This window comes from Mobula hypostoma, chromosome 4 (genome assembly GCF_963921235.1).
Source record: "Mobula hypostoma chromosome 4, sMobHyp1.1, whole genome shotgun sequence".
Taxonomy (NCBI): Eukaryota; Metazoa; Chordata; class Chondrichthyes; order Myliobatiformes; family Myliobatidae; genus Mobula; species Mobula hypostoma.
In genome coordinates, this window is record NC_086100.1 from 117571311 (window position 1) to 117598609 (window position 27299).

The following is a 27299-nucleotide window of genomic DNA, read 5'->3' on the forward strand; positions in this document are numbered from 1 at the left end:
GCTGTTATTGGAGAATTCTTACTTCCTAGCTGTAGTTTTTCACATGTACTCACCGTCACTTTGCTAATTAATTTTGCTGAACATATCCGTTGAACACTGCTTAATGGTTCGTTAATCAAAATAAAACAACAAATTTGACCAGCAACTCCAGCAGAGACCACTACAAAATTAACTAAGCGGTACTGCAGAGCAGTTTTAATGATTTTCTTTAAAAAATCTAAGAGTTTTAAGAAAAAAGTGCACTATGATGTTCAAGACAGACCCCCTGAATTCTTAAGAGCATTAGCAATTGGTGTCTGAAACTATACATCACCAGGAAAATATGGGGCGAACTGCAAATTGTAACTCATGCCATTGGCATCCCTGAACATGAAATTTCTTCCCGAGAAATCAGCAGGAAGAATAGTTCTGAGCTACATGCTATTCTAGCATGGCAAATTGAACCTTCTTTTTTGCTCGTTTTTCAAGAAGGCAGCACGTCCATGAAAAGCAAGGAAAGGCATTCATAATATGACTAAACTATACATCAAATAGCTGAGGGCTTCCGATTTTCTTTTATATTTTTGCTGATGACGTAGAAGGATGCTGTTTGGTCTGCCTAGTCTATGTCATCTTTCAGAACAGTACATCAGTCCTATTTCCCCATTATTTATTACGAGTTGGAAGAAATAATTTTTTTCACAAGACTGACAGCAATTGGGCAACATTTAAGTGAGTACTTTTTTTACTGAAAAGCTTTCTTCATTTTGTTATAAATCACACTGAAATGCATCTTGTTGAAATAACAAAGGCTCTTGCAAATGCTCCTTCCAAACAGAAACAGAAAAAAAATTGGATAATCTGTGCTGCATTTCACTCCACAGCAGTTATCTCTTGGCACTTAAAATTTTTCCAAGGAATGATGTACAAGGATTGCCTTTCCATGTTTATAATGTCATTCAGATTTTGCCTGTACGTATCAGCAAATCAGGGCCCATCGTTCATCATTCCTGTTCAGTATCATGAATGCTTTGGACATGAAATTGAGGCCTTCAAGGTCACAGTTAAACAACATTGGTCGACAGCCAGCAGGTCAAATTCCCTGCAGATGATTTCTAGAAAGCTGAACTGCAAAGGTTTATTCACTGTCATCAATACCCCTGCATCCAAATACAATGACAAAATAGCAGCGTTTTCCTAATAAAGGGTGGCAACTGTCAGAAAACTCAGGACACTGGTCTACAGTGTGCAGGTACACAAGTCATGAAATTCCTGGCAAGCTCACATCAGTAATTTCTCCACTCCATCAGACAATCTCAACTTCCCGCTGTTCCCTAACTACTACTCTGGGATTCTCTCCTGCTGTGAGATAAATGTAATGTTTTAGTCATTGTGCAGGCAGAAGAGATGAGTTTAGTTGGCCATTTGATTACTAATTTAATTGGTTTGGCATGAAATTGTCGGCTGAATAGCCTGTTCCTGAGCTGTACTGTTCTATGCTCCAATATTCATTCATTTTAAAGAGGGAGAATAACTATAAAGGAGTAAGATAAATTTCAGGTCATATACACTGAGGTAACTTGGATGGTTTAGATGTTTAAAATTATTTAGTATTATTTCACTTCTTTAAGCATATGATTACTCTTTAATAGTTTCTGAATACTCTTAATATTTGTGGATGGCAAACACGTTGACAAACATTAATAGCATTTAACAGTTTTGACAGATGCTTATGTCCGGGGGCATAGCTGAATCAGATGTCGAAAGCATTTCTACAGGTGGAGCTTGCTCACTGCACCATGTGGTTTAATTTAAGATCTGGAGGCCCTGCATTCTACAGGTTGCTACTGACAAGTCTGAAACCATCTTTGTGGTTGAGCAATGAATGTATGTGATTCATCACTTCCAGAAAAATTTCACTGCAATAAACTTAACTTAGAATTCCTTTTTGGGGTTGAAATTTTATTTATTGATTGAGATATAGCATGGAATTCGCCCTTCCAGATCTTTGATCTGCACTACCCAGCAATCCCCCAATTTAGTCCTAGCCTAATCACGGAACAATTTACAGTGACCAATTAACCTACAAAACCAATACGCCTTTGGCCTGTGGGAGGAAACCAGAGCACCCACACGGTCATGGGGATAATGTACAAACTCCTTACAGGCAGTGGCGGGAAATAAAGACAGGTTGCTTGTACCGTAAAGCATTGTGCTAACCAGTACATGACTGTGCTGCTCCAACAGACATGAATAGTTGAATGGCTGATAAACTTAGTGGTGGTGCCTCTACTTCCTTAGAAGTTTGCAAAGATCCTGCACGACATCTAAAACTTTGACAAGATTCTGTAGCTGTGTAATGGAGAGTATATTGACTGGCTCTATGACAGCCTGGTATGGAAACACAAATATCCTTGAATGGGAAAACCTACAGAGAGTAGTAGATAAGGCCCAGTCCATCATGGGTAAAGCCTCCTCACCATTGAGCACATCTACACAGAGCGTTATTGTAGGAAAGTAGCATCATCATCAGGGAGCCCCACCTCCCAGGACGTGTCCCCTTCTCACTGTTGCCGTCAGGACGAAGGTACGGGAGCCTCAGGACTCACAACAACAGGTTCAGGAACAGTTACTACCCTTCAACCATCAAGCTCTTGAGCCAAACGGTTCACTTGTCCCATCACTGAACTGTTCCCAACACCTGTGGACTCATTTTCAAGGACTCTTCATCTCATGTTCTTGATATTTATTATTATCATTACTTTTTAAGTTTCTTTTTGTACTTACACATTTTGTGGTCTTTTGCATACTGATTGTCCGCCCTGCTGGTGCGGTCTTTCATCGATTCTAATACAGTTATTGGATTTGTTGTGCGCGTATATGGCGACATACATTGTTTGTACTTTAATAATAAATTTACTTTGAACTTTGAAATATTTCATGGTCATTTGAGTTTATATGTCACTTTTGTTCTGACATTTCAGAGGTCTGCTGATTAAAAAGAGTTTTTCTAACTTGGTATTCCTTTGTAGCACAAAGTCAGGAATGACTATATTTAATGAACTAGACTCGTCAAGAAAGGAACAGTTCTCACAGATTTACTACATTATGTGACCTACTCTTGTTCCATTTTTGCAGTAATAATCACCAAAGGATTCCTCTAATGAACAACATTATGTGAAATATTACTTAAAGCAGATCAATGAGATTATTAATTTTGATAATTCAAAAACACACACATTCAAAATAATGAACAGTTTAACAATATAACTAAGATCTACTTCATGCTCTTTTGATCTATTGGTTTGAAAGTCAGTCGTATTCTGTAAAGGGGGATGAGGGAAATAGAATGTACTCCAGTGGTCAACTGTAAAACTCCAGCTATGATCTGTATGTTCATGCATCAAATAAATGACAATTAAACTACAAGAAGCAAAAACTTGTTTATCTTACAGTTAATTGATAGCTGCTGACCATTTTGACTACATTCCTGTCACTCCTGAAGGCCCTTTGTTGCTTCCTTCAACTGGTAACCATCTAGTTCCCAACCACTAACACTCTGCTAGCATAACTTGTTCTCACATTAAACAAACTTTCTTTCAATTCCTGTGTAAGTTTCCTCCAGGTGTTCCAGCTTCCTTCCAGTGGAAACCATACACTTTATTGTACATATGTAGCACAAGAATCAAGAATAGTTTGATGGGCATGCGAGAGATAGTAAGATGTCCAGGGGCATAATAGAGGGAATGGTAAAGATTGCGATTGCTTGGCTGAAAGCTGGCCTTCCTCTGTAACATAATAAAAATAAGTAGTACAAATAGTTTGTTGTTTGTTAATTGGTTTGATATGAACAAAAACAGTACAATATACTTGGTTATATTCTCGAATTTAGCAATGATCCAAAAAAATTTCTCTGACTTTTTCATCTATCTTTCTCGTCATTGTGATCTATGGCATTTTGCAGTGAAATCACAATAAAACTGATTTTAATAAGATGCACATAATGCAATTGTGGTATCTTATATATTCTGATTTTAATTATGCCACTGATGACAGTTTTATCTTTAACAGCCTCATTCTCGACCTCCAGTATTCCCTCCTGAAACCTTTCTATTTCTATCAATGTTTCCTCCTTTAGAGTGCTTATTAATTGCAGAGGCAAATGCAAGGTGGCATGTTGTGTAGTTAATACAACACACATAACCTAATGTAAATTTGTATTTTCATTAACATCCAATGTATAAGTTATTACCCCTAATAAGTAAAATTGCAGTTTCCTTTAAGCTATCAACATGGCCTAGAGAATGAGCATGCAAAATTATGTAAGTAAACCATCACTTTCATATACCACTTCATAGTTAATTTTCATTCATATTTTAATGATAGAATTTTTGCTCCAACTCTCAGTGTTCATCTCTGAAACCTGCTGAAATCAGAAAGCAAAGAGGACATGTTCCACTTGAAAGGTAAGATACGACCTTGCAACTTAATGGTTTTGGATTTTACCTTTGAAAAAGCAGTCTTCGTTGTGAACGATTGAAATTTTTTGTTTCTTCAGGCAAGCGGCACGATGAAGTTCACAGTGATTTTCATAAAGTTCGCCATCAGAACCACACACAGGCTTGTAATTGGGCTTGCAGCGTTCCATGCACACACAGTCCGCCTGGCCCGTCTCTTTGTTAACAATGCAGTGCCGGCCAAGCCCACAATATTTGTTCTCGCAGGGTCCGAAATGACCATCCTGACCATGGTATGCTGAAAAGTAACAAGAACCAGGTGTTTCACTTTCTTTGAGGTTGATGAATTGTAATCATTTGATAGACTCACGTAATTATGTTTTTGATGAAAACTTACTTCATTACTAGCTATAAGTTGCTATTTACAACAAAGTTAACAATATTTCAGCAAACTGCAGATTGTCTGCACAAGAACAAAAGTCAAAATGTGGGGGAAAGAAATTCATCACTGGTTGCTGGCAGTAAATGGCATGTAATTAGAAGCTACCAGTTGTGCTCAGCTCCACATAGCTGGTTGCATTACCATCAAAGTGACTCCATCAGAAGAGATAGGTGATACCATAAAAAGCATTTGGTGGTAGCAACCTCTGATGAATTTCTCCCCTGAGGAGTTCAAGAGACTATATGTGGCTCCAGATAGTCGCTGATTTGATTAACAGCATTGTTGATGAATGTTTGTCTCACTCATCAATTATCTCATCCAGTTAAGAGAATTATTTCTCACATTTAGGTAAGAGAATTATTTCTTACATTTTCTTATGAAGCATATTGAGCTCTCACAACATCCTCATCAGCCCTGTTCTTCATTTACCATAAGGAAGAAGATACAGGAGCCTCAGGAACCACACCACCAGTTTCGGGAACCGTTAATACCCTGCAGCCATCAGGATCTTGAGACAGAGGGGATAACTTCATTCAACTTCTCTTGTCCCATCACTGAATTGTTCCCCCAACCTACGGACTTACTTTCAAGGACTCTTCATCTCACGTACTTGCTATTTATTTATTTATTTATTTGTTTGTTTGTTTATTTAATTTTCTCTATTGTATTTGTACAGTTTGTTGCCTTTTGCACATTGGGCACGGTTGGGCACGGTCTTCCAAAGGTTCTATTGCATTTCATAGATTTACTGATTTTCCCGCAAGAAAACAAATCTCAGGTTTGTATATGGTGACATAAATCGAATGCGCTTTGATAATAAATTTACTTTGACCTTATTTCCCTGTAACCACTTTGCTCTACGTCCCCTTGAACTCCCCCTGCTCCTCTGATTTTCTTAGCACTAACCTGCACTGCTTACAAAATAGACAAACCAATTAACCTAGCAACTAGTGTGTCTTTGGGATTTGACTGAAAATGATCACCCAAGGGAAATACATATGGTCACAAGGAGAACGTGCAAATTTCACACAAATGAAACCCGCAGTCAAGGTCTATCCCAGATTGTAGATTTTGTGTGGCAACAACACACTGCACTGCTGTGCTCTCCTGAACACAATTTGCTTAACACCCAGGTGAATATAATTTTTTTGCTGACATCTTCTACACCCACCCCTCTGCTTCTTTTCCAGCTGCCAGTCTTGTTCTTTGTGCCTCTGCTCATTTCACCATGTTAAACTGTTACATTATGTTAAAATCATGTTATGCTGCAAGGAGTCCACCTATTAATGCACCCTGAAAGGGAAATAAATGTTGCCTGCAGATATCTTAAAGTTAGCACTTGTTACACTGTTCCATGTGAACTGCAAGTTGAAACTACAGATTTTCTCTGCATACATTTGGGATGTACAAGGGCATAAAAAAGAACCCACAAAATTGTTTTTAAGAATCAAAATTTCACACCAAAAGCAACATGCAGAAGAATTCTATGTGCCATTTTAATACACTTCTTATGAAGCTGCAAAATACTCATAAACCTCCCAGAACATTCTTATAAATAATCCATATAACAAAGCATAATTACAACTATGACAGTGTTTTGACATATTGATATTTTGAAAAATGCTAATAAAACTATCTGAGCCTTTTGGGACTGTACATGCAGAATACGAAGGTTGAAAAGAGTACTACCATAAAGTGTACAAGAGCAGACCTCCAGCAACCAGTAAAATCCTTTTGCTTTCATTCATTCTTCCTTCAGATTTCAGAGCTGAGATCTCGGCTCCGAATGTGTTAAATGTTCATTCAGTAATAAAAGAAATACTCAAAGTTCAATTGACCTTGTTTTCACACCTTATGAGGAAGAGGTTTCTTTCCTCCCCTCTGTTACAAAAACAAACAATCATCAGGGTATTCCCTCGGACCTTGAAGGAGACTAGTGTTGAAATTGCAGGGGCCCTGGCAGATATATTTAAAATGTCGGTGTCTACGGGTGAGGTGCTTGAGGATTGGAGAATGGCTCATGTTGTTCTGTTGTTTAAAAAAGGATTGAAAAGTAATCCGGGAAATTATAGGCCAGTAAGTTTGACGTCGGTAGTGGGTAAGTTATTGGAGGGAGTACTAAGAGACAGAATCTACAAACACAAGCATTTGGATAGACAGGGACTTATTAGGGAGAGTCAACATGGCTTTGTGCATGGTAGGTCATGTTTGACCAATCTATTGGAGTTTTTCGAGGAGGTTACCAGGAAAGTTGATGAAGGGAAGGCAGTGGATGTTGTCTATATGGACTTCAGTAAGGCCTTCGACAAGGTCCCGCATGGGAGGTTAGTTAGGAAAATTCAGTCGCTAGGTATACATGGAGAGGTGGTAAATTGGATTAGACATTGGCTCAATGGAAGAAGCCAAAGAGTGGTAGTAGAGGATTGCTTCTCAGAGTGGAGGCCTGTGACTAGTGGTGTGCCACAGGGATCAGTGCTGGGTCCATTTTTATTTGTCATCTATATCAGTGATCTGGATGATAATGTGGTAAATTGGATCAGCAAATTTGCTGATGATACGAAGATTGGAGGTGTAGTAGACAGTGAGGAAGGTTTTCAAAGCTTGCAGAGGGATTTGGACCAGCTGGAAAAATGGGCTGAAAAATGGCAAATGGAGTTTAATACAGACAAGTGTGAAGTATTGCACTTTGGAAGGACAAACCAAGGTAGAACATACAGGATAAATGGTAAGGCACTGAGGAGTGCAGTAAAACAGAGGAATCTGGGAATACAGATAGAAAATTCCCTAAAAGTGGCGCCACATGTAGATAGGGTCGTAAAGAGAGATTTTGGTACATTGGCCTTTAGTAATCAAAGAATTGAGTATAAGAGCTGGAATGTTATGATGAGGTTGTATAAGGCACTGGTGAGGCCAAATCTGGAGTATTGTGTTCAGTTTTGGTCACCAAATTACGTGAAGGATATTAATAAGGATGAAAGAGTGCAGAGAAGGTTTACAAGGATGTTGCCGGGACTTGAGAAACTCAGTTACAGAGAAAGGTTGAATAGGTTAGGACTTTATTTCCTGGAGTATAGAAGAATGAGGGGAGATTTGATAGAGGTTTATAAAATTATGATGGGTATAGATAGAGTGAATGCAAGCAGGCTTTTTCCATTGAGGCTAGGGGAGAAAAAAAAACAGAGGACATGGGTTAAAGGTGAAGGGGGAAAAGTTTAAAGGGAACATTGTGGGGGCTTCTTCACACGGAGAGTGGTGGGAGTATGGAATGAGCTGCCAGACGAGGTGGTAAATGCGGGGTTGTTTTTAACATTTAAGAAAAAATTGGACAGATACATGGATGGGAGGTGTATGGAGGGATATGGTCCGTGTGCAGGTCAGTGGGACTAGGCAGAAAATGGTTCGGCTCAGCCAAGAAGGGCCAAAAGGCCTGTTTCTGTGCTGACGTTTTTCTCTGGTTCTATTTTCTTAGTATACCAGTTGTAAGTATAAAGTATAAAGTATAAGGTAAGTACCCCAGCAATCAACAGATCTGAATAATATGGTATTAATTTTAATTTTAATTTTTTGATTTCAACTTTTGTCACTTTTTTAAATTGTTCAGAATTTAAAATTGTTTTTCTACTTCAATCCTAACAAATCCATTTATTAACTTAGACATCTCAGATTAATATCTCCTTGACTTAATAAACAGTGAAATATCAGCCAGGCTTATGCAGCCTTCCACACTAGTTAATTCTCAAGGATTCTGTAAAACTCTGGTAACCCTGCACTAGATCCCGTCCATGCTCAATAGATCATCTCCGAAGTGTGTTACTCATAACTGTTATTAGCTATGAAACTGCAATCTCAGAGGAAAAAAAATCTGGTTCAAAATTGTAAATACTGAGATGGTGTATTTTCTAAGTTTCCTCAAGGAACACATTATCTCATAAAGTGACTGCACAAATTGCTCGATTTTCTGTTTACTGATTCCAAAGATAATTCTTCCAACATAGTGTAAGGAAGAAGAAAAATCTCCAACATAATAATAAATCTGGACCCTAAGAGCAGCAAGTGGTTACCAAGATGTTCTGTAAATGTCAAATTAGAATCACCTTATTAATTCATTTTCTCAATATATGTTCTGTATACACAAAAACACCTGAATAGAGAGCCCACTTTTTTTTCAGATCTACTTGGCAGGAATCAATCAATACTGACAGTCAGATTTTAAAATTATGGATCTATCCATATACAATCAAGTTTTCTGCTTACTTCAATGCGTGCAACTCAAAATATATTTTCATCTACTTTGTGTGGATACTAAGCCATTATTTTGCACTTTGTGGGTTACCACACAATGCAAGCAGTCCAGTGTTTAAAAACTAGGTTTTGGCTACTGGCCTACTTAATTGCTGAGTTTGCTGCCATCAATGAACACCAGCTGATCCGATTTTTAATCTGGGTAATCCCAATGAACATGACCAAAAAACTTTAGCGTCTTGAGCACATAATTGGCCACATTTCCACAGAACATCTATGAGATACCATGAACAGTTATCTGAGACTTGCACTGAAGGTTTTATTGATTTATTTATTGAGGAGATAGGAGGCGGAGCGAAGTTAAGATGGTGCTAAATGGCGACTCCTTTGCTTGCAACTTCGGAAGCAGCTCTACTTCCATCTGTAATATCTTTATTTTTCTCTTTCAGGGTTCTTTTGAATACCCTGACCTGGAGTTACATGCTGACTTCGGTTCTTTGCGGGAATGGGACCCGTTCTCGGGGTTTCAGGACTGGCCGTTGTTCAGCATACCAAGGTTTCAGCCTGAGAGTCCAGCTCGGATTTGGAAGCCTAGGATGTCAGGGCTCTGGAGATGGGCGGATCGAGCGTCGTTGCCGTGGCAGGAGAACCGTGTGTCGTCGGGGGAGTTGAAAAGTCTACTGCTGTGTGACCAAAGATCCAGGATCTTTGAGATCTTTGGGAACAGAGCTCAGAAAAAGTGACGTAATGGACTTCTAACATCGTAAACCAGCGAGTTTTTTGTTATGTCTCCCAGCTCGCTGGGAAAATGGAGACACCTTTTTCTCCCTTATTAGGGAGAGAGACAGAGCCTGTGGTATGTTGAATGCCAGTTGAAACTCAAAGTCTTTGGAGTAACTGCAAGTCTGTGTCTTTACTATTGCTTTGCTCACGCTTGAGTGCTGGGTGGCAGTACTGATAATTGCTTTTTTTTGCCGGTGGGTGGAGGGGAGATTGTTGCTCGCTGCTGCTTCTGCGCAGGATGGAGGTGAGCTGGGGGGAACTTTGGGGTTCTTACGTTTATCTGTCATTCATTCTTTGGGGTACTTCTCTGTTTTCGTGGATGTTTGCCAAGAAAAAGCATTTCAGGATGCATATTGTATACATTTCTCTGATATTAAATTGAGCCTTTGAGAGAGAATGCAGAAAAGGTCCTCATGGCCCTTTGAGCCAAACTATTCAACAATCCCCCGATTTAATCCTAGCCTAACTGAGGAATAATTTACCATCAACAATTAACCCACCAAGCGGCTCATCTTTGGACTGTGGGAGGAAACCGAATCACTGGGACGATACCAATAAGGCCAGAGGGAAAATGTACAAACTCCTTACAGGCAGCAGTGGGAACCGAAGTCAGGTCACCTATTCTGTAAAGCGTTGTGTTAACCACTGCACTACTGTCTCGTCCATGGTACTAGATGAAAGGATACAAATGGGTTTCTAGTCAGAGTGAAGAACTCTGTTGGAATATGAATTGAGAACGTGAGAGCAGCATCAAATTTTTGTGGTGTCACAGCAAATCTTTCAATCTTAGATTATTAACAATATTATAAAATAAGAACAGAGTAAATACTGGAAATAGGGCCAAAATTGAAGGCTCGTATTGAATTGGATAACTGTTACATCTCACAAACATCAGAAAATCCGCAGATGCTGGAAATCTAAAGTATCACACACAAAATGCTGCAAAAATCTGCAGCATCTATGAAGAAAAAGTAAACAATTGATGTTTCAGGCCCAGACCCTTCATCAGGAGGGGAAAGGAAGACGAAAAGTCAGAGTAAGAAGGTGGGGGAGGAGGGAAGGAAGAAATACAATGTGGTAGGCGATAGATGAAACTGAGAGAAGGGGAGGTGGTGAAGTAAAGAGCCAGGAAGTTGACTGGTGAAAGAGATAAAGTGTTGCAGAAGGGGGATCTTATAGGAGAGGACAGAAGACCATGGAAGAAAAGGAAAGGGAAGGAACACCAGCGGGAGGTGATGGGCAGGTAGGAGATGAGGTGAAAGAGGGAAACAGGAATGGGGAATGGTGAAAGGGGGGTGCAATTACTGAAGTTCGCGAAATTGATGTTCATGCCATCAGGTTGGAGGCTACCCAGACAGAATATAAGGTGTTGCTCCTCCAAACTGAGTGTGGCCTCATCGGAGCGAAGGTGCTCGGCGAAATGTTCTCCCAATTTACATCGAGTCTTCACTGATACACAGGAGGCCACACTGGGAGCACTGGATACGGTAGAAGACCGCAACAGACTCACAGGTGAGGTGTCGCCTCACCTGTTAGGACAGTTTGGGGCCCTGAATGGTAGTGAGAGAGGAAGTGAGGAAGGAAGTAAAGGAGCAGGTGTGGCACTTGTTCCACTTGCAAGAGTAAGTACCAGGAGGGAGATCCGTGTAGAGGGATGAATAGACAATGGAGCTGCGCAGGGAGTGATCCCTGCGGAAAGCGGGGGGGGGGGGAGGGAAATACGTGCCTGGTGATGGGATCCTGTTTTTAAGTTGCAGAGATCTATGTTCCGGATACGGAGGGGTGAGGACAAGAGGAACCCTATCACAGGTGTTGTGGTGGGAGGATGGGATGAGGGCAGGAAGGCAGATGTACTCAAAATAGAAAAGATGTAGGTTAGGACAGCATTGATGATGGAGGAAGGGAAGCCCCTTTCTTTGAAGAAGGAGGACATCTCTGTAGTTCTGGAATGAAAAGCCTCACACTGAGAGCAGGTGCGACAGAGACAGAGGAACTGAGAGAAGAAAATTGCGTTTTTATAAGTGACAGGGTGGGAAGAGGAATGTCTCCTGACTTTGCCCAACTGAGTCACACTGGAAATGAAAACACTGTGTATCAATTTATTTACAAGTATACTTTTGAATTCCCTTGCCTTTAGCACTCTGTGTAACACAACAGTTACACAGTTGAACCTGTTACTTTCTAACACTGAATACAGTTTCATCTCCTCATGTACCAAGTCAGTCTAGCTGGAAGCTTCCATTTCTTAACAATGTACATCCTGTGTGTTTTAATGCTGTAACCAATGCCAGTGGTGAAAACTGCTTACACTGCCACCACAGAAAAATATTGCTGTCAAATTAAATATTGAACCTCTCTTGAGCACAGCAGGTCCTGAAGAATCCCAAGTGAAAAATCTCTGAGATATTAAACTTTTAAATAAGACTGATCAGTCAATGTTTCAAAGGATTTTATGTATATTCAGTTACGTTGAGAAATACAGACACGATCACTTTGACAAACGTGCCTACTAATAAGATGTTGGTCACTGCAATCAGCTAAATGCTTTGGCAGTGCTGATTGAAGGGGGAATATCAGATTATCTGATCACCTTCAGTACTTCAACAGTCACTTGCCAATAGATTGGTGAATGGACTGGCAAATGCTCCTTTCTTTGCTTATTTCTCTCTACCTTTGCTCATTAATCTAGCAACCATTTGGCTTCATCAACAAATCATCAAGATAACTTCAATCTCACCTTGTCTGAGATTGTCCCTATGTCATATCCATCCCTCAGTTTAAAGTTAATCTGTTTGTCCTTTATCCCAGTTCTGACAAAAGATCCTCAGACTTAATGAGTTTCCATCATTTTCCATTTTTTACCTAAGATTCCCAACATCTACAGTTTTTTTCCTTAATTTTTACCTCTCTTATTTTATACCTTCTAATCCAATCCTCTTAAGACTCCTACAGTTCCAATTCTGTCTGACCACCGGTGATCCCTACCCTGCCTTGAGCTTTACCATTTCCATCCTGTACTGATCAACTTAATTCCAGTTCAATCCTGGCCACCACCCTTCCGGTCACAGTCTGACCCCTTCTTTCTCAGGCCAGTCTGGACTTCCATGGATCCCATCCAGTCATGATCTACACCATTTCACTCCTGCTCTCTGAGATTTATCATTCTACTCCTGGTATAGAACATAGACCAGCACCAGGAATGGCCCTTTCAGCCTACAACATCCATGCCAAGCATAAAGCCAAAGTAGACTAATATCTCTATTCCATGCATTTTCATGTGCGTGTCTAAAAGCCTCTTGAATGCCACTATTGTATTTGCTTTCACTACCACCCTTGGAAGAGTATTCCAGGAGCCTAACAGTCTCTGTGTAAAAATAAAACTTGCCCTATGCATCCTCTTTGGGCTTTTCACTCTCTCATTTTAAAGCTATGTCCTTGAGCATTCAAAATTTCTACCCTGGGGAAAAAGATTCTGGCCTACCCTTTCAAGCCAGAGGTCTATGCTGAATCTTAACTCTACTGATTCACTCTTTACTCCTATCATTTCAATCCCACCCTGATTTTGTCCTTTCCAATTCTGCTATAGACCCCAGGTTTCTTGACACCCATCCCATCCAATCTTCCCCTTGGTTCTGGGCTGAATTATAATCCAACAACATTTCCTTCCATAAAACTTTGTGAATCTTGTTTTTCATCTTGGTATTTCTTAATAGTTTTATGATACTCCCTCACATTGACCCCTTAGTAATCAATAATTGTTGGTAGAATCTCAGGTGGTGACAAAAGGGCATACAGGGTGAGATATGCCAACAAGTGAAATGGTGCCACAGCAACAACCTGGCACTCAATGTCAGCAAGACGAAAGAGCTGATTGTGGACTTCAGGAAGATATGATGAAGGAACACATACCAATCCTCATAGAGAGATCAGAAGTGGAGAGAGTGAGCAGTTTCAAGTTCCTGGGTGTCAAGATCTCTGAGGATCTAACCTGGTCCCAACATATTGATGCAGTTATAAAGAAAGCAAGACAGCAGCTATACTTTATTAGGAGTTTGAAGAGATTTGGTATGTCAGCAAATACACTCAAAAACTTCTATAGGTGTACCATGGAGAGCATTCTGACAGGCTGCATCACTGTCTAGTATCGCGGGGGTGGGGGGGGGCTACTGCGCAGGACCACAATAAGCCGCAGAGGGTTGTAAATTTAGTCAGCTCCATCTTGGGTACCCAAAATACCCAGGACATCTTCAAGCAGCAGTGTCTCAGAAAGGCAGCGTCCATTATTAAGGACCTCCAGCACCCAGGGCATGCCCTTTTCTCACTGTTACCATCAGGTAGGAGGTACAGAAGCCTGAAAACACACACTCAGCGATTCAGGAACAGCTTCTTCCCCTCTGCCATCTGATTCCTAAATGGACATTGAACCCTTGGACATTACCTCACTTTTTTTAAATACAGTATATACAGTATTTTTGTTTTTTTGCACGATTTTTAATCTAGTCAATATATGTATACTGTATAAAGTATACTAAATAAGATTTACTTATTTATTATTATTTACTATTATTTTTTTCTTCTATTTTATGTATTGCATTGAACTGCTGCTACTAAGTTAACAAATTTCATGTCACATGCCGGTGATAATAAACCTGATTCTGATTCTGAATAATTTGTTTCATGTTTTGTATCTTCTATTGTTCAAACGGATTCAAAATATTTGTTTAACATTGCTGATATTTCCAAATTCTCCAGTGTGTTCGCTTGCCACTACCTCTAAGGAAGTCATTGTTTACCTATGCTAATTTCATTGTGATGACTTTTTAAAATTTCTTGCTGGTTTACTTTCATATGGCAGTTGAAAACAACGTCAGTTCAGTGCTGCTGTGCTAGCACATTCTATTATGGTAAAGAGGCACAGAGAACCCCAGTTTGCAGGACACTGTCACTGCATTCACATCGCAATTCCATTAATGTGGCAAGACTCACTCGTATTCACTAGCAGAATGGAATAAGGAATGCACACCAATTTATAAGCAAGTGAAAGGGAATAACTGATATCTGGAATGAATAGAAAAATCTTTCAAAAGATGAATGTATGTTTGGATAAAGCATTTGTAACGCATCTAAACATCAAGCTGTTGTCTTCCAGACTGTCACAGAACTAACTTCTTCAGAACTTCCCTTCACAGAATCCAGTACAGTATCATTGTTCCCTAGACTCACATTGTCTGCTTCTGCATCATTCCCAATACAAACAAGTAGGACTGTCCAGCAGATCAGCCAGTTCTTGTCGCACCAAGTGTGCCTCTTTCTACTAACTCTTGCTTATTTGTTCACTGTCTGCCCACTTACGTTTATAAAACCTCTGATGATCTTTGTCATTTTGACAGTTTCCAGTTTCCTGGCTCTAATTAATTCACATCAAGATACCCTTTAATGAATAGACGCCCAACTAGCTCCACACCATGGTTCTGCATGGCTGTACTCATTCCTAAATTGCAGAACTTTGCTGTATTCACAAGGATCCAGATGAGGTCAGCCTCTATGAGATACACACACCAGTTCTACTCAGGCCCCTTGCTTTGTTTCACTTACTTCCCGTGCATTGATCATTGTCCTGGTTCTTTTTCCTGCTCTTCTACATTCCTACAGAACTGAACGTTTCATAATTTTGCAGCTGAATTTTTCTCCTCCTCTCAGTTTCACATGGTTCACCTCTCACTCTTTCTTCCTCTTCCTTGAACTGTCTCACTCTATTACAGCGGAAAATAAGTATTTGATATCCATTGCAAGACTGCAGGCTGTCACAGCTATCTTAACTGAACCTCCTTGCCCACATCCTACTCCTGTTCTCCAAAGCTACCTAATAGAACAATTCCATTTTTCAATTTTCTCTGGCTCTGTTCAATCCATTCTGAAGATGACACCTTTCACATAACTGCTTCTGAAATGCCCTCGCTGATCCTGGCTTGCTTTCCACTGCAATTGATAAGACTGTCAGACCCATCTGCTCCATGTCCCATTCTGTTCCTTTCCATTCTCTTAGATAGGATAGTTCCTTGTTTCTCACCTTGCATCCCACCAGCCTTCATACTGAAAAGACCATCCTTTCTGAATGATCCTGAAGACCCATCTGCTCCTCCTCTTCAGTTCAGCATTCTAAAGGGACCATTCCTTCTATGACTTCTGAGTTCACTCTTCCAATCTACAAGAACCACTCCCTTTTGCTATGTAATTGCCCATGCAGCAGTAGAAGATACATTATTTGTTTGTTACCTCTTCCCACCATTCAAAGTGAACATTGATACTCTTATACCTCTATCAACTCTGTGTTCACAATGTGGTCTCTCCTACTTTGAAGAAATCAAACACAGTGTTAGCTGTGAAGAACACTTTTGTTCCGTCAGACAGGGGAACTCTAAACTTCCAGCTGCCTGTCACTCTAATTCTCCATCCCATCCCATTCTGACCTCATTGTCTGTCCTCTCACATTATTTGAATGAAGTCCATGAAAATCAAGAAGTAGCATTCCAATTTTCATCTGAATATGGCAGAGCTTTCAGGACTCAGTAGTAAATTCAACAGGTTCCAATTTGTGTCCAATCTGGTCTGCCTGACATCAAGCCTATAACTGTAACACTAACTCAAGAGATTCTGCAGATGCTGGAAATCCACAGTCACACACACAAAATACTGGAGTAAATCAGCAGGTCAGGCAGCGGCTATGGAAATGAATAAAGGGTTGATGTTTTGGGCCAAGACACTTCAACTGTTACATTACCTGCCCTTTTTTTAATCTCTTCATAGGTGTGACCTATGACTTGCCGGGCCTTTGCAACATTCTTGTTAATTTCAAATTTCCAGCAGCTGCATTGTTTTAGTATCTTAGAGCATTTATGTCTCTCCTCACTCGCATACTCCTGCAGACTGATCAGTTGCAAGTAAAAGCCTTCACCAGCCTCTCTCAACCTCAACAGGAAACAACAGCATCTGATCATGCAATTCCTCTTGGTGGCCACCATCGACAATCATTACTTTCATCTCCACCCCAATCCCTTGTCTACAATTTAAAACACATTTGCTCTCTCACCTTCCCTAGTTCTGCTGGATATCTGCCTTTGTCCTTTTCCAAAGATGCTGCCTGACCTGTTGAGCATGTCCAACATTTTCTACTTTTATATTAACATAGAAGTGTATCCAAATAATACAAAGATGAATTGCAAGCAAATTAATCTAGGCAATCTTGTAACTTTGCGTGGAAAGTAGTCAAGTGCCATTATCACTTTTGGCATGCCAACGCTTTGACATATTTATGCTTGTGAGAAAGTATAGGATTTACCTAAGACTTCATTAACAAGTTGGTTTCTCAGGTAAGATGACAAAACTGGTGCGTGCCTAGTCAGTTGGTCCATTGCTGCTCCTCGCCTCTTTCTCCTATCACAGTATATGTTCAGATTGGCAACGCCGGCTGATGGCACGTGACTGCTGTTTGAAGTTAATTTGGTCCTTTCATTATTTCTTGCTGAGTTCCTAACTGGACCTCTGCTGAATCAATTCATTCCTCAAATGCCATGTCCACTATCACTATTTTTAGTGCCATCTATGTTCAAAGTCAACCAGCAGTAAAGCTGCATATTTCCTTTAATTGGTACTAAATAAGCCTTTTATGCTTTTAAAGGCTTTAAAACAAACTGTGTCTATGCACTGTTCTGTGTGAAACCAGGTTTCTCCCTAAAGGAATTTTAAAAGATAAGTAACATTTACACAAACACTGTCAAAGGACAAATGATTTTCTATTCATTAGGTGTGTCAATTAAATATCATTAACACGTGTGACTAATACTAAATGAAATTGTCAGAGAACAAACTCCACAAGAGTTTTCACAAACCAATACCAGCAGAGACTGCATTCAGCCTGTAAGGTGCCTCCAACGTCAGGAACTGTAACACTCACTCCAGCTCCTGTGGTGGACGCCCTCCCAACTGCTGTCTCTCATGCTTGGCCATTCTCTAACCTATGGTCCCACCTTGCCACTCCTTGCAATGCCTGCTTCCAGCCCTTTCTACAAAATCCTAAACATAGAACACTGAACATTACAGCACAGGAGCAGGACCTTTGACACAACAACGTTGTACTGAACTCAATAAATTAGTAATCAAATGCCACCTACATTACGTCAATATTCTTCTATTCCTTGCATGTTCATACCCAAGAGCCTCTCGAATGCCTCTATCGTTTTTGCCTCTTCCAACACACCTGTTATCCTATTCCAGGCACTCAGCACTCTCTGTATGAAAACTTGCCCTACACACCTTTAATTTTACACCCCGCCATCTTAAATGCATGCACTCTGGTACTCATGACACTTGAGCCATGGGAAAAAAAGATACTGCCCATCTATCTACAGCATTCATAATCTATAAACCTTCATCAGATATCCTTTAAGCCTCTGCTGCTCCAGAGAAAGTAGTCCAATTGTCACATATATTCTGCAGGTGATGATGATATGTTTGTATGTCAGTGATTTGGATGACAAAATTGATGGCTTTGTGGTCGAGTTTGCGGATGACACGAAGATAGGTAGAGGAGCAGGTGAGGAACCAATGAGGCTACAAAGGAAATTAGATTGGGGGAATGGGCAAAGATGTGGCTATTGGAATATAATGTAGGAAGAGAATGGTCATGCACTTTGGCAGAACGAATAAGGGCATAAACTATTTCCTAAATGGGGAGAAAATTCAAAAATCAGGAGTGAAGGAGGAACCGGGGGTCCCATGCAGGTTTCAGTAAAGGTTAACTTGCAGGGTTGAGCCAGTGATATGGAACGCAAATGCAATTTTAACATTAATTTCAAGAGGGCTAGAATACAAAAGCAAGGATGTAATTCTGAGGCTTTATAAGACCTCAGTCAGACGCACTTGGTGTAATACAAGCAGTGTTGGGCTCCTTATCTAAGAAAAGATGTGCTGGCATTGGAGAGGGTCCAGAGGAGATTCATGGGAATGATCTCAGAATTGAAAGGATTGACAAATGAGTGTTTGATAGCTCTGGGCCTGTACTCACTGGAATTTAAAAGAATGAGGGGGGATATCTTTGCAACCTATTGAATATTGAAAGGCCTGGATAAAGTGAATATGGAGAGAATGGTTCCTATAGTGGGGGAGTCCAGGAACAGAGGACACAATCTCAGAATTAAGGTGTGTCCTATTAGAATAGAGCGGACGAGGAATTTTTTTTTGCCAGAGAGTGGTGAATCTGTGGAATTTGTTGCCACAGGTAGATGTGGAGGCCAAGTCATTAAGTATGTTTAAGGAAGATGTTGATAGATTCTTGGTTAGTTAGGGCATGAAGGGATACAAGGGGAAGGCAAGATTTTGGAGAAGAAATTCAGAAATCAAAGGTGCAAAGAGACTTGGGTGCCTTTGTGCAGGATTCCCTAAAGGTTAACTTGTAATTAGTGTAAATCTCTCCCTGCTAAATCCCCATCTCCCAAGACACCATATGGAGTCTGCCAAATCTTATTTGCTGGATGATAATTGATTCAACTCACCAAAAAAAAGTTAAAATTAGTAACTGTTCGACCAATCTGCTAATAGTTCAAGACCAACGATCAGCTGGTTAACCAACTACCATATCTACACTCAACCAACAAAATACTGGAGAAACACAGAGGCCAGGAAGCATCTGTGGAGGAAAATAGACAGTCAATGTTTCAGGTTGAGACCCTTCAACCGTCCACAGACAAAACTAAATAGTTTCACTGGTCACAACGTGGGCCCCACTCAGTCCTTTGTTCTGAGACTTAGACATGTGTCGAGGAGGCTTTACTCCCTGTGTTTCCTTCTTCTCCTTCACTCAGTCACTCAGCCAGCACTCTGCTCTTGCCATTTTGTAACCACCCAGCCTGTCGAGTCGGTTGGCCCTGCTGGATGCGTTATACATCCCCTGGATATTTGAGACTTTGATTCCAGCAAAAAAAAATGTGTAAGACATGCATAAATGCCCAAGAAGCAAGGATTGTAAGTAACAAGATGAAATAGCATCTTATTGCTAAAACATATTTCGTTATCCATTGGTCAAAATTTAGTGTAGACTATATAATAAATTAATAGGCAGGGTATTTAAGAAAAGTTCACCATAGCAAACTCAAAGGTATATTCCACAAAACGCCTTAAATAGATTTATTAGCAAATGGTCTGTATGACCATAAGACCAGAAGACAAAGGAGCAGAAGTCGGCCATTCGGCCCATCGAGTCTGCTCCGCCATTTTATCATGAGCTGATCCATTCTCCCATTTAGTCCCACTCCCCCGCCTTCTCACCATAACCTTTGATGCCCTGGCTACTCAGATACCTATCAATCTCTGCCTTCAATACACCCAATGACTTGGCCTCCACTGCTGCCCATGGCAACAAATTCCATAGATTCACCACCCTCTGACGAAAAAAATTTCTTCGCATTTCTGTTCTGAGTGGGCGCCCTTCAATCCTTAAGTCATGCCCTCTCGTACTAGACTCCCCCATCATGGGAAACAACTTTGCCACATCCACTCTGTCTGTGCCTTTCACAACATTCAAAATGTTTCTATGAGGTCTCCCCTCATTCTTCTAAACTCCAAGGAATACAGTCCAAGAGCGGACAAACGTTCCTCATATGTTAACCCTCTCATTCCCGGAATCATTCTAGTGAATCTACTCTGTACCCTCTCCAACGTCAGCACATCCTTTCTTAAATAAGGAGACCAAAACTGCCCACAGTACTCTAAGTGAGGTCTCACCGGCGCCTTATAAAGCCTCAACATCACATCCCTGCTCCTGTACTCTATTCCTCTGGAAATGAATGCCAACTTTGCATTCACCTTCTTCACTACCGACTCAACCTGGAGGTTAACCTTAAGGGAATCCTGTACGAGGACTCCCAAGTCCCGTTGCATCTCAGAACTTTGAATTCTTTCCCTATTTAAATAATAGTCCGCCCGTTTATTTTCTGCCAAAGTGCATAACCATATACTTTCCAACATTGTACTTCATTTGCCACTTCCTTGCCCATTCTTCTAATCTATCCAAGTCTCTCTGCAGACTCTCCGTTTCCTCAGCACTATTGGCCCCTCCACCTATCTTCGTATCGTCAGCAAACTTAGCCACAAAGCCATCTATTCCATAATCCAAATCGTTGATGTACAATGTAAAAAGAAGCGGCCCCAACACAGACCCCTGTGGAACACCACTGGTAACCAGCAGCCAACCAGAATAGGATCCCTTTATTCCCACTCTCTGTTTCCTGCCAATCAGTCAACGCTCTATCCACGTATGTAACTTTCCTGTAATTCCATGGCTTTGAGGCACAGCATTATGCACAGGATTTCCATCTGATACCAAAATATGATCGTTTCTCAAGAAAGTACAGTTTATAAGGCTGTGAAGATCACAGAAAAATAAGCTTTATCAATCACACAGCAAGATATATAGGGCATCGATCCTGAGAATTGTATCAAGCTAGGTATTTATTTCTATAGCAGAACAAACCTTCAAAAAGGATAAGTTGAGAATTTTTTCTGTCTTCAGTCTTTATTCTATTTTCAACTGTCAAATTCCTTGACTGAGCAGTTGTAAGAGCAGCATAATATGTGCACTGACTGCATGAAAGTATTTGACTGGATTAGGCACAGGGATCACTTTAGATCTTTAGAATGCTCCACTCGAGCTTAGCAACATCACCCTGAATAACAATGAAGGACAGAGTGTAGTGAAGGTTACTGACAAATTGACAGGCTGATTCAGAATATGTGGCAGAGTGTCTTCCTTTACCTCCACCTCATTCCTGGAACAGGTCATGCCATGGTAACAGCCAAGTACCTAAGTCAGATCATATCAGTGATAGGCTATGGACAAACATAACATTAACGAATGAAACCGCACCCATGGCTGAATCCAAAATTCATGCGATGCCATGTGTGTGATCATCCATTAATGATTAACGTAACATGGAAAACTAAATGTATGTAATTCTGTGAAATGTGAGACATGTTAGAATTAAAATTGAAGATGATGATTTAAACATATCCAGCTTTGAATATTTTGAGTGCATTATCATTACAGACAAGAGTTAAGATGGTAATTTCAGATACTTCTACACTATCTAGGTGTCGGACTTCCTAACGATCAGACCTCAGACTGTCAGCATGCACAACTGCTCCTCCCTCCCCATAACCCTTAACACAGGTGCCCCCCAGGGCTGTGTGTTGAACTCATTACTCTACACTCTGTTCACACAATTACATGGTGAAACACCCCAGAAATCATATTGTCAAGTTCACTAATGATACAACAGTGGTGGGGCTCATCACCAATAATGATGAAATGGCCTACAGAGAGAAGGTGGAAGAGCTCGAGGCCCGGTACAAGGCAAATAACCACTTCCTTAAATTCAACAAGACAAAAGAGAAGATTATCAATTTCAGGAGAACTCCCACCACTCACACTCCCCTTTACATCGGCAGCACAGCAGTGGAAACTGTAAGCAGTTTCTAATTCCTGGGAGTGCACATCACACACAACCTGTTATGGTGCCAATACACATCCAGGGAGGCTCACCAACACCTCCACTTTCTGAGGAGGCTGAAGAGAGCTGGAAATGGGATATCAATACTCACGTCATTCTTCAGATGTGCAGTAGGTAGCATCCCAACAAACTGCATCACTGCACGGCAGGGAAACTGCATTGTGACAGACAGGAAGGCTCCATAATTGATAGTCAAAACTGCCTAACACTTCACTAGCACCAGCCTACCCACCATCAATGACATACACACAGAAGGGTGCCGGAAAAAGGCCAGTACCATCATAAAGCATCCCACCTACCCTGCTCATGGACTGTTTGTCCTACTCCCATTAAAGAGGATGCTATGTTTCAACCACACCTGGACCAGAAGACTCAAAAATAGTTACTTTCCCAAAGGTTGACAAAAACCTTGACCCACCAACTCCATCGCTACATTTATCATTTCCTGTTAGTCACCTTACGGACAGCTTAGCACCATTTTTGGGCATAAAATCAACCTATGTATATAAGCTATCTCATGTATGTATATTAATTATTTTTATATTGTTATATTCATTATCTTATCATTTTTGTGCTGCTTCAGATCTGGAGTGACAATTATAACATCCTCCTTTACAATTGTGTACAGGAAATGACATTAAACAATTTTAAATCTCTCTTCAAACTCTTAGTCATTTGAAGAGGATGTAAGCTAATTAAAGCATTTTGGCTGCTGGAACTGTTTTCTCGGTTCTGAATTCAAGATACACTCTATATTGATGAGTATTTTCCAGTAAGAATATGCATAATATAGGGATAAGCAGTGGTCTTATTACAATCCTGTCAGCGTGGTACAGAAACTCAAAACTGTGTTATTGACATAAATTAGCTGAAGAAAGTATAATTCACCACCATAATTCAGCTGTTCTCTTACTGCAAAGAAGAGATTTCCCCAATATATCGAATTTGCTTCCAGCTTATACTTTAAAAAATATATTAAAAGAGAAAAATATACACATTTGCCATGGACACCATCCCAATCTTCAGAACAATGTGAAGATCCTAGAAGGGTAAAACAATAAAAAGTGACATCATCGTCTTTGCGGCAGAAAGAACAGAACTTGATCATGACTGAAAACTGAGAGCCCTGGGCAACTGAAGGAGAAGAAGCAAAAATTGAAGTTTATGGATCAAATGGTCTGAAGCTAGATCCAACTATGTCAGAACAGTGCAGAAGGTGCTGAGCTCAATGAATGCTAAATGAGTTTAATAGGCATCCATTACTCTCGTGAGACCATGGATTTGCACCTTGGAAGGTTTCCAGGGCGCAGGCCTGGGCAAGGTTGTATGGAAGACCGGCAGTTGCCCATTCTGCAAGTCTCCCCTTTCCACGCCACCGATGTTGTCCAAGGGAAGGGCACTAGGGCTGATACAGCTTGTTAAGTGCCTTGCTCAAGGACACAACACGCTACTTCAGCTGAGGCTCGAACTAGCCGATGCCTTAACCACTTGGCCACGCACCAACATGCTAAAGGAGTACAAGACTTTTATCAACTGTCTGAAGAAATCTCTATCTGAGTGAACTGTGGATAGGCATTGGTTGAATGCCCATGAGCAAGCAGTCAAATAAATTAAGCTGATGGCAACAGCAGAGCCTGTCTTCTGATACATTGCTGATAAGATATGACACTGCTGCCATATGCTTCAGAAAAGGGTTTTGGCAAAATTTGTACATTGATGATAAAGCACAGAGAATGTTTGGTTTTATAAACTTCATTGCATACAAAAGAAGTTGCAGATGATACTTGTGAAGATACAGGGGTATATGTTGTTAAGATTCAATACTTGAAATCAAAGAACTGCAAAAGATGGAAATGTCAAAAAAATGTAGCTTGGGAAGAACAGGTGGAATGAAACAGAGTTAACATTTTAGGATAATGAAGGTGGTTTGCATGTTCTGATGAAAGGTTACTGACCAAAAAGAATATGGCTGTAACTGAGGTGCATTGCCAGGTCTATAGCATGGAAACAAGGGATACCAAGAACGCTGAACCCAAGACAATATTCTAACCTCTCAACTTCAGGAGACTGAGGTTTTAAAACAAGGTAGGATGATACAGAACAAAAAAAAAACAATGGGGTAATTGGTGATGAGCATCAGGAGACAAGCATTTGCCAGCAGCCTTCCTCCATTGGCAGCTGGATGCCTGGTGAGGATGAAGCTCATATGAGTTCAACACCAGATGTGGCACAAGACATAGATAACGTCATGTACTCCATATTCCAGAAAATGGGATAATTCAGGATTATATCCTATCTCAGAAAAATTGGCACTGTCTCAGGTAGACCATTAAAGATGCTTGTTTGCCAGAAGCAGATATGGAAGTACCATCAAAGTATCATCAACCTTGCAGACTGAGAAAGCCAGCTCAGCAATAAGCCCCGAAGAGTCTGCATCATATTTGGAAGGACAGAATGTCGATCAAGTTATACGGAGGACTTTGCAGCAGACTGACGCATACAGAGTTTATTGTTTTAACATATTCAGTGGCCACTTTGTTACGTAGAGGAGGTACCTAATAAAATGGCCACTGTGTGTATTTCTGTATGTTCATGATCTTCTGCTGCTGCTGCAGCCAATCCACTTCAAGATTCGTTGTGCTGTGTGTTCAGAGATGTCCATTTGCATACCACTGTTGCAATGACTGGTTACTTGAGTTGCTGTCACCTTCCTGTCAACTTGAACCAGTCTGGCTATTCTCCTCTCATCTCTCTATTAACAAGATGTTTTTGCCCACAGAACTGCCGCTCACTGGATTTTCTTTTTGTTTTTTGCACTATTCTCTGTAAATTCTAGAGACGGTGGTGCATGGAAATCCAAGCAGTTTCTGAGATACTTAAACCACCCTGTCTGGCACCAACACCCATTCCATGGTCAAAATCACTTAGATCACATTTCTTCCCCATTCTGAACAACAACGAACCTCTTGACCATGTCTGCATGCTTTTATGCATTGAGTTGCTGCGACATGATTGGCTGATTAGATATTTGCATTAATGAACAGGTGTATAGTTGTATCTAATAAAGTGGCCACTGTGTGTATATTTTGGCTTTTGCTTCATGAAGGAAGATGCCACAATTGTGCTTATGTAATGTTATATGTTCTTCAATCTTTGTTTAATCTTTCCATCACAGGAAATCTGATTATCTCTGCAAGTTATTTTTAATAAAGCCTTTATTTGTTTTACTGACTGATTATCCACCCTGCAACTTAGAGAATTGAATACTGGGACATCAAAAATAATCTTACAAATTTATCAAAGTCATTAGACACTGGATGTAAAATTTCTTCAGGCAGACTCTGACATGTAAGCATGAATAACAAGATACTTGCTTAACCAGTATTAGTATGAATTGGACCTGTATGATGTGAACAGAGAGTGGATATTCATAGTACATTCATTCATATACTCTATTCTCTGGTTTCTAAGGTTATCATAGCCAAGGGTGGTAGTGAGGATAAGCTCCCACTACCTATAAAGTGTTCCAAATGGCGTGCGTCTCTAACAGCCTCTGACAACCAGTCCAACTCTTGGCCTTCACGTGTGGCTTAACTACTAGGCCCGACAGAACTGTTTCTACTGACAAGAGAAGGGGAAAAGGCGGACCACTGGCGTCTCAAATCCTGTTGCTTCAGGCAGGTGGGGTCTGTCAGCCTTGGAGGGCTGCCTGCCTAGGAGAAGGAGAACTCTGATTTTAAACCTCCGCTGTCTTGCTGCCATACCCACCCATGGGAAGAGCTTTGGGAGTAAATCCCGAGGAAGAAATCCGGAGCCGGGGTCCCTTGGGCAGTTTGATGTTGATTATAACTTCACTGTGGCAACCTCTGAGATGACACTGGTACCAAGCCATATCAGTGCTTGCCCTTCCCTTGGACTACATCAGTGACGTGGAGAGGGCAAACCCACTGAATGGGCAACAGCCGGTTCTTCAAATCTTCCTGCCCAAGCTTGCACTCTGAAGAGGACGCAGTCCACCAGAGGCGCAAACCCATGATCCCCTGGGATTGACGGCTGCCTACTACTACTCTAGTCTTCATTTTTTTTTCCATTTATATGCTTCACAAATTAAAAAAAATCATTTTCAGGATGTGGGTTTTGCTGAGTAGGTCAGCATTTAGTGTATATCCCTAATTGCTCACGAGATGGTGGCTTTCTTGAACTGTAGTTGTCCTTCTTCTGAAGGTCCTCCCACCACACTTTTAGTAGGGAGTTCGGGAATTTTGACCCAGCAACAATGAAAAAGTGCTGTTTGAAAGGAATCCATTGCAGTTTCCATTAATTTGCTGATAACTGACAGGAAACAATGGTTCTGCAATTGCTTAGCTCTTGCATGCTGTTCGTGCAGCTTCACCAGGCTGGCACCATATTATTTTTAGGTATGCCTGGTGCTGCTCTTAAGTATACAGCTTGAATCTGCTCAGTTGATAGTTATGGTAGAGTGAGGAATATGTCAGGATACAGATTGTAGAAACCTGTTCTGACTCGATGCCATTTGCTGTGTCCATAGTCCCACAAACATAATGGATTGTGCCCTTTGTATGACAGGTCTTTATCTCCTCAGGACTGTGCAATGTGAACTTCTACCAAAGCTATCAAGGACAGATCCATCTGCCATGGGTGGGTTGGGGTAGACAAGATCAAACATGTTTACTCTCTGTGCTGGTTTACTCACTATCTGCCACAGGCTCGGCCTAACAACTATGACCTTCAGAATTCAGTGAAATCTGGCTTCTGTTGCTATTTTAATGTCAAGCATTAAAGATCCCTGTTCTGTGTTGTAACTCCAGATTA

At 40.7% G+C, this 27299-nt stretch overlaps 1 protein-coding gene across 2 annotated transcripts in view; it reads right to left on the minus strand.

Moving 5' to 3' along the window:
• The window catches only part of fstl5 (follistatin-like 5), a 792341-nt gene that overhangs the window by 589172 nt on the left and 175870 nt on the right, over window positions 1–27299 (minus strand). For both annotated transcript variants that reach the window (XM_063045029.1, XM_063045028.1), the window contains exon 4: window positions 4486–4734. In XM_063045029.1, the coding sequence (XP_062901099.1) occupies window positions 4486–4734 (249 nt within the window). The remainder of the gene's footprint in view (window positions 1–4485; window positions 4735–27299) is intronic.